This window comes from Rhinoderma darwinii (genome assembly GCF_050947455.1).
Source record: "Rhinoderma darwinii isolate aRhiDar2 chromosome 12 unlocalized genomic scaffold, aRhiDar2.hap1 SUPER_12_unloc_4, whole genome shotgun sequence".
NCBI lineage: Eukaryota > Metazoa > Chordata > Amphibia > Anura > Rhinodermatidae > Rhinoderma > Rhinoderma darwinii.
In genome coordinates this window covers 389,106-397,898 of record NW_027461875.1, presented here as the reverse complement: position 1 = coordinate 397,898, position 8,793 = coordinate 389,106, and the positions used below count along the sequence as shown (strand labels likewise).

General features: G+C 43.8%; 1 protein-coding gene across 3 annotated transcripts in view; it reads right to left on the bottom strand.

The window, feature by feature from the left end:
- Positions 1-200: 200 nt before the first annotated feature.
- Positions 201-8,793, bottom strand: part of LOC142698164 (protein kinase C delta type-like) — a 336,589-nt gene continuing 327,996 nt past the window's right edge. For 2 of the 3 annotated variants that reach the window (XR_012865714.1, XM_075847826.1), the window contains 2 exons: positions 2,004-2,533; positions 201-1,836 (listed from right to left, as the gene is read on the bottom strand). Coding sequence is in view for 1 of the 3 variants with exons in the window: in XM_075847826.1 (XP_075703941.1) it covers positions 1,278-1,836; positions 2,004-2,101 (657 nt within the window). In the remaining 2 variants the exon portion in view is untranslated. Of the gene's footprint in view, positions 1,837-2,003; positions 2,534-3,698; positions 4,225-8,793 lie in introns of those variants that run through there. The other variant, XR_012865713.1, reaches the window with a different exon arrangement.

Below are 8,793 nucleotides of genomic sequence, written 5' to 3'. Positions count from 1 at the left end.
ATAAATGTATCGGTGAACGGACTCAATAGAAAGTCTATGAGCCGATACATTTTTCCGGAAAAAGCCGAACAGACAGGAAGCGGCTGAGCGCTCACACGAGACCTTCAGCTGCTTCGTTCTAGTGATTGGTGGGGGTCTCAGAGCTCGCACAACATTTACTACACAGAAGTCCAATGGGAATAAAGACAAGCACAAAGATGTAGGGGGTAAAAGGAAAGTTTTATTTACAGATAAGGGAAGGTTATATTTTATTATTAGGAGATTATTCTAGAAGTATTAAGACTACTATTATTATATACTGTGTATATGTATGTGTCATCTATTTATCTATTATACTAAACCTATCTAAAGGCCGTGGTGATCCAGAGGAAGGCGAAAACCCCCTGTGAGGAATGAGCCAATTGTCCTCATATTAGGGGGGAAAATTCCTTCCTGACCCCAAATATGGCGATCAGAATAATCCCAGGATCAAAGGCTGAAGTGTAACATGTGTAATATGGGGAAAGACTAGGGGAAAATTATTCATTTATTTATTATTATTTTTAATGAACTGCTGTATTTATTTATGTGTAAACTATAAATTGTATTAAATTAAGATTTATTTTTAATTATTTTCTATATTTATATTATGTTACTTATGTGTGTTACTACTTATTACTCTATCATCCTAAACCTATTTAAGGCCGTGTTGATCCAGAGGAAGGCGAAAACCCCCTTTGAGGAATGAGCCAATTGTCCTCATATTAAGGGGGGAAAATTCCTTCCTGACCCCAAATATGGCGATCAGAATAATCCCAGGATCAAAGGCTAAAGTCTAATCTAAATGTACTATGTGTCTATATGCGGGTGTCTATACTTATCATGTAGTGTGGTGTCTATACTTATTATATAGTGGGGTGATGTGGGTGATGTGAGTGATGTGGGTGATGTGGGTGCATTACTTACCTGGCCTGTGCTGAGGTGAGATCAGGTATAATGGCCGCTCCGGCCCCAGGACTACAACATGCGGCTATTATTCCTGATCTCCCCAGATGGAAACTAAGCACAGGCCGCTCCTGGGGGGTGTAGAGGATCTTCAGGCTGGAGTGATGTCAGATGCCTGCCTGGGATTGGAGGATGGCAAGTCAAGGCTCTGGTGCAGCAGCAAGATGGCAGAGGTGTGGCATGAAGATGGTAAGGAGAGAGATGATGGTCTGGGCAGCCGAGGTGACATACAGCAGCAGAGACTTGAGGCGCGGGTCAGGAGGCATGAAGTTCTGGGCCCTTGTCCTGAGATCTTATCGGGTCCAGCTTGGTGACATGAAGCTGAACCCGGCCAAGGGGTGAAGGGCTTTGTTATTCTCTGGCCACTTCAGATGTTGGTTCTCCAGAACGGGCACAAATGGTGTAAATGGTGGCTGTGCCCTCCTCTCCTGCAGTTCCTCCCAGCCGATGGTGGAGAAGAATGGATGCTCTCTGATGTTCCCGCACACACCGAGGCGCCTCTTAGAATTTTTACGGACCAGTCTCTTGGTCAGATGTTTCACGTCAGGATTAAGCCAAGTTGGAAATTTAGGCTTCGCGGTGGTGATGGCTTTGATAGCCATTTGCCTGACGGGGCCGTTGTAAAATGGGGAGCGTCCTGCTGCCATCCTGGACACCACAATCCCCAGGCTCCACCAGTCAACTGCGGAGCCGTATTTTTTTCTAAGAAGCACCTCGGGGGCCATGTAATGCAACGTTCCCGACACTCCACGGATCTTATTGGAGGCGGTGACGCCATCTTGGGCCAATCCCAGGTCGATGATACGGACGTGGCCATCTGCATCCAACATTATATTCTCCGGCTTTAGATCTCTGCAAAGAAATAAGACGAGAGAATGACAAATCCGCCCAGTGATCCAGGAGACGGGGGATGGGTCATTGCACCACCAAGCAGAATAGCCATTCAGGAGTGTAGGAAAGCTGGGTGCACTGTTTCCAGCATGTAAAGGAGAATGAAAGAAGGGGGAAGTTCTGCTTACCGGTGGACGATGTTGTGTCCATGGAGGAACTGGAGGCCACATATCATCTCTGCTGTGTAGAATCTGATGGGGAGAACAGAGTGGAGTCTCAATGTCATGAAATCTTCCTCTATCAATTCCCTAATATCATGTTATGATGGAGTGTGTGCGGTCTCTAGCAGAGAGGAGGCGCTGATTATGGCAGCCTGTATTCTGCATTCTCTGTATTATCCTTCATCTGACCTCCCCCCTCACCTTTTCTTCTTTCCACCCCCCTCAGTCTCCTGATTATTTACTCGCCTTACGTTGCCGATGTTCAAGCAGCCGCACATCCTGATCAAAGCCTCCAGGCTGCCACCGGACAGATACTCCGTGATAAAAAATGCCCGCTCCTCAGATTGATGTGCGGCATAGAGGTGGCATAGGAACGGGCAGTGTCTGGCCGCTAGGAGTATCCGCCGCTCTCTCATAATTTCGTCCGTATTGTCCCGTTTGGTGATCATTTTTACGGCCATGTAGGTGTTTCGGCCGGGGACTGATGCCAGGACCACCTGAGGAAAACAAATGGAGATTCCTCATGAGAAGAAGAAGGAACAGAGGTGGACAGAGAGGTGGGTCAGTCGAGTAGTGCCCAGGACTCTACAGCAGAACAAAGCTGAGCTCCCAGCATAATGCAGTGTCTGCTGTTGGGCCCTGTATGGAGAGGTCTTCACGCCTAACCCACATTTGACATAATTATCTTAGTTGGTGGGGGTAGTAAGGAGCAGGATCATACGCTATAATAGCGACCGTGGCATCTAAACAGTTAAATAGAGGTAAGCTCCCGCTGTCACCCCATAACCCCTACCCGCAACGCGATCACAGTGTGTAGATAGTTGTCATGGCAGCCAGGGGGCCTAATGAAGACCCCAAGGTCTGCCAACTTGGTCCTCCTACTAAGCTTAATAGGGGGAGGCTAAAAGAACAATTCAAGCGATACATAAATATTGCAGTCAAAATAAAGAAATAAACTTTTTTCTATTTCGTTTTGTTTAGCTCCTCGAAAAATGGAATAAAAAGTTAAAAAGTGATTAAAAGTTTTATGTAACCCGAAATAGCACCAATAAACAGTACAGCTCGCCCCACAAAAAACAAGTCCTCACACCGCCCCATCAACAGAAAAATAAAAAAAATTCGGGGTTTCAGAATATGGAGACACAACAAATTAATGTTTTTACAAATTGTTTTTATTGGATAAAAAGTATAAAAAATAAACCAATATAATTTTGGTATCCCCGTTATTGTACTGACCCGCAGAATAAAGGTAACGTGTCATTTTTACCACTTAGTTAACACCATAAAAGCCAAATTATTAAACCAATGGAGGAATTGCTGTTTTTTTTTTTTTTGCTATTTCACCTAAAAAAAAACAGCCTTTTACAATGTTCCCAGTAAATGATATGGAACATTGAATGGAGCCATTAAAAACGACAACTCGTGCCCCCAAAAATCAAAATCTCTCATATGTCGACAGAAAAATACTAAAATGAAAAACTAAAGTAGTGGTTATGGGGGCAGGAATACTTCTGGATGTCCTATTAGGCATCCCATAGGAGAACACTACACCCATCATCCATCCAGCATAACATGGTGACAACAGAGAACAATTGATGGAGATAAAAGGTCAACTTTAGGTTTACCACCCTATAAAATGAAATATTTCGATATTATACTCACTTTGCCAAAGCTGCCCCTACCCAGGACCTGGTGGATGGTGAAGCGGCTGATGGTAAGCCTGGCATAGGGGCTGGATGTTCCAGGGTCTTGGCTGCTCCCAGGTCTTGGCTCCTCATCCTCCAATCCTCTGTCCTTGGCTCCTCTCCTCTTCTTCTTGAATCCGGTGACGCTGTCCTCCTCCCTCTTCCTCTTCTCCTCTTCTCTCTTCTCGCCGTCTTCTCCATGTCCATTGGACGCCATTTTCACCAATATCTTCCTACCTGTAGACTTCAGTCCGATCGCTGCCGTCGACAGTTGAAAGTAAACGGCAGTTGGTCGTGTGCAGGTCACGTGATGTCAGAGGTCATGGAATCCTCAGGTGGCACCTGCCTGGCAGTAACCTGCTCTGCCATGTCTGATGTGGGCATCATGAGTGCCAGTCTAGTGTCCAGAGCTGTGTTTCCCAACCAGGGTTTCTTATGGCCTGGTCAGGGGTCTGCAGAACACAGTAGCAATACATGCCACTCCTACAGTAGAGATAAACAACGGTTATTTGCTCAGGTTATTGGCAAAACCCTTTTCATCCACAATATAGAATCTGGGTTTATATTTAGGGGTCTGTATTTATTTAGGGGTCCGGTCTGGGGTCTGTATTTATTTAGGGGTCTGGTTTGGAGTCTGTATTTATTTAGGGGTTCCGTATGGGGTCTGTATTTATTTAGGGGTCTAGTCTGGGGTCTGTATTTATTTAGGGGACTGGTCTGTGGTCTTCATTGATTTAGGGGTCTGGTCTGGGGTCTGTATTTATTTAGGGGTCTGCTCTGGGGTCTGCATTTATTTAGGGGTCTAGTCTGGGGTCTGTATTTATTTAGGGGTCTGGTCTGGGGTCTGTATTTATTTAGGGGTCTGGTTTGGAGTCTGTATTCATTTAGGGGTCTAGTCTGGGGTCTGTATTTATTTAGGGGTCCAGTCTGGGGTGTGTATTTATTTAGGGGTCCGGTCTGGGGTCTGAATTTATTTAGGTGTCTGGTCTGGGGTTTGTAAATATTTAGGGGTCGGGTCTGGGGTCTGTAATTATTTAGGGGTCTGGTCTGTGGTCTCCATTGATTTAGTGCTCTGCTCTGGGGTCTATTTATTTAGGGGTCTGGTTTGGAGTCTGTATTCATTTAGGGGTCTAGTCTGGGGTCTGTATTTATTTAGGAGTCCAGTCTGGGGTGTGTATTTATTTAGGGGTCCGGTCTGGGGTCTGAATTTATTTAGGTGTCTGGTCTGGGGTTTGTAAATATTTAGGGGTCGGGTCTGGGGTCTGTAATTATTTAGGGGTCTGGTCTGTGGTCTCCATTGATTTAGTGCTCTGCTCTGGGGTCTATTTATTTAGGGGTCTGGTTTGGAGTCTGTATTCATTTAGGGGTCTAGTCTGGGGTCTGTATTTATTTAGGGGTCCAGTCTGGGGTGTGTATTTATTTAGGGGTCCGGTCTGGGGTCTGAATTTATTTAGGTGTCTGGTCTGGGGTTTGTAAATATTTAGGGGTCGGGTCTGGGGTCTGTAATTATTTAGGGGTCTGGTCTGTGGTCTCCATTGATTTAGTGCTCTGCTCTGGGGTCTATTTATTTAGGGGTCTGGTTTGGAGTCTGTATTCATTTAGGGGTCTAGTCTGGGGTTTGTATTTATTTAGCGGTCCGGTCTGGGGTCTGAATCTATTTAGGTGTCTGGTCTGGGGTCTGTATTTATTTAGGGGTCTGGTCTGGGGTCTGTATTCTTTTAGGGGTCTAGTCTGGGGTCTGTATTCTTTTAGGGGTCTAGTCTGGGGTCTGTATTCTTTTAGGGGTCTAGTCTGGGGTCTGTATTTATTTAGGGGTCCAGTCTGTGGTCTGTATTTTTTTAGGGGTCCAGTCTGAGGTCTGTGTGATTTAAGGGTCCGGTCTGTAGTCTGAATTCATTTAGGGGTCTCTTCTGGGGTCTGTAATTATTTAGTGGTCTGGTCTGTGGTCTGCATTGTTTTAGGGGTCTGTAATTATTTAGGGGTCTGGTCTGTGGTCTGCATTGATTTAAGGGTCTGGTCTGGGGTCTGTATTTATTTAGGGGTCCAGTCTGGGGTCTGCATTTATTTAGGGGTCTAGCTCGGGGTCTGTATTTATTTAGGGGTCCACTCTGGGGTCTGTATTTTATTAGGGGTCCGGTCTGTAGTCTGAATTCATTTAGGGGTCTGGTCTGGGGTCTGTATTTATTTAGGGGTCCAGTCTGGGGTCTGCATTTATTTAGGGGTCTAGCTCGGGGTCTGTATTTATTTAGGGGTCCACTCTGGGGTCTGTATTTTATTAGGGGTCCGGTCTGTAGTCTGAATTCATTTAGGGGTCTGGTCTGGGGTCTGTAATTATTTAGTGGTCTGGTCTGTGGTCTGCATTGTTTTAGGGTTACCAGTACTATATTTTCTTACGACTATATTTCTTGTCGTCTTTGGACATACTTGGCCCCAATCGGCCCTGATTGCTTATTATTCTTGATCATCCACTGACTTCAATCTATCTGAGATATGGTACTGCTGTACATCTGCGATTCTTACTTACTTTTTGCTCTTACATAGATATCGCTTCCATTACCAGTACTATATTTTATTACGACTATATTTTTGTCATCTTTGGACATACTTGGCCCTAATCAGCCCTGATTTCAATTGAATATCACTTCTCGATCTTATCATATGCATGTTTCACTTCTGCTGTTATAACGTAACATGTACACAGTGACATTATACTCTTACCCGGTTTTTCACTGATTTTGACGTCTTTTGTTGTGTGACTCATCCCCTGTTCTACTTTTTAATTGTCTCATGTATGTAATTGAATAAAAATTTGTATATTTTTTCAAATATCGTGTGCTGAAGTCGATCATATTTTCTTGGTTTAATCTCATGTAAATTGTTGATCGATGCACCAAGTATATCTTGGTTTTCACTCAGGATTCAATATAGTGCATGTAATATAGTCAGCAACGATGCTTTACAGTTTATTACCTATTACCTCTTTGAGCACTATTTTTTATTGAATTCTGTCTGTTGGTATTCTATCGGATTGTTTTAGGGGTCTGTAATTATTTAGGGGTCCGGTCTGGGGCCTGTATTTATTTAGTGGTCTGGTCTGGGGTCTGTATGTATTTAGGGGTCTGGTCTGGGGTCTGTATTTATTTAGGGGTCTGGTCTGGGGTCTGTATTTATTTAGAGGTCTGGTCTGGGGTCTGTATTTATTTAGGGGTCCGGTCTAGCATCTGTATTTATTTAGGAGTCTGGTCTGGGGTCTGTATTTATTTAGGGGTCTGGTCTGGGGTCTGCATTTATTTAGTGGTCTGGTCTGGGGTCTGTATTTATTTAGGGGTCTGGTCTGGGGTCTGTATTTATTTAGAGGTCTGGTCTGGGGTCTGTATTTATTTAGGGGTCCGGTCTAGCGTCTGTATTTATTTAGGAGTCTGGTCTGGGGTCTGTATTTATTTAGGGGTCTGGTCTGGGGTCTGTAATTATTTAGGGGTCTGGTCTGGGGTCTGTATTTATTTAGGGGTCTGGTCTGGGGTCTGCATTTATTTAGGGGTCTGGTCTGGGTCTGTATTTATTTAGGGGTCTAGTCTTGGGTCTGTATTTATTTAGGGGTCTAGTCTTGGATCTGTATTTATTTAGGGGTCTGGTCTGTGGTCTGTATTTATTTAGGGAACTGGTCTGGGGTCTGTATTTATTTAGGGGTCTAGTCTTGGGTCTATATTTATTTAGGGGTCCGTTCTGGAGGACTAATCAGTCTCTAGAACAATATTTAAGGTGTTTTATCTCTGACTGTCAATATGATTGGGTCTCCTTCATTTCCCTCGCCAAATTTTCCCTTAATAACCGGGTCAGTCACTCATCAGAGGTCTCCCCATTTTTCTGTAATTTTGGGTTTAATCCACGGTTCTCCTCTGTTTCACCTGGTGGTTCCAACAATCCCGAGGTAGATCTCGTTCATCGGGAACTGTCCACAGTCTGGGCCCAGGTTCAGAAGAAACTAGAGGCGTCCCAGAGCATACAAAAGCAAAGCACCACACACTTTTCAAAAAAGTGCCAAAGGCAGCGTAAACTGACCAAAAACGTTCCCGCAAATTGCGACTTTTGGGACTTTTCTATCCCAGATAAGCGGCTTAGCAAGGTTAATAAATTCTCCTCTAAGGCTACAGACAGTAATACAATATTTTAATGCAAGGATGTGTACACTCAGTGTCTGACTGAGGTACCTTGGACCTACCAAAGGAAATAATTCTTGGGGGTCTACACTTCCACTATATAGAAATAATGTGAACACTCTTAATTGTGTACTAAAAACGTGTGTAGTAAAACAAAGACCAATATTCCCACCATATAGTGACAGATATCAGTCCTACACAGGCATTCTGCAGACCATATACACTACCGTTCAAAAGTTTAGGGTCACTTAGAAATTTCCTTATTTTTGAAAGAAAAGCACAGTTTTTTTCAATGAAGATAACATTAAATTAATCAGAAATACACTCTATACATTGTTAATGTGGTAAATGACTATTCTAGCTGCAAACATCTGGTTTTTAATGCAATATCTACATAGGTGTATAGAGGCCCATTTCCAGCAACCATCACTCCAGTGTTCTAATGGTACATTGTGTTTGCTAACTGTGTTAGAAGGCTAATGGATGATTAGAAAACACTTGAAAACCCTTGTGCAATTATGTTAGCACCGCTGTAAACAGTTTTGCTGTTTAGAGGAGCCATAAAACTGACCTTCCTTTGAGCTAGTTGAGAATCTGGAGCATCACATTTGTGGGTTCGATTAAACTCTCAAAATGGCTAGAAAAATAGAGCTTTCATGTGAAACTCGACAGTCTATTCTTGTTCTTAGAAATGAAGGCTATTCCATGCGAGAAATTGCCAAGAAACTGCAGATTTCCTACAACGGTGTGTACTACTCCCTTCAGAGGACAGCACAAACAGGCTCTAACCAGAGTAGAAAGAGAAGTGGGAGGCCCCGCTGCACAACTGAGCAACAAGACAAGTACATTAGAGTCTCTAGTTTGAGAAATAGACGCCTCACGGGCCCTCAACTGGCAGCTTCATTAAATAGTACC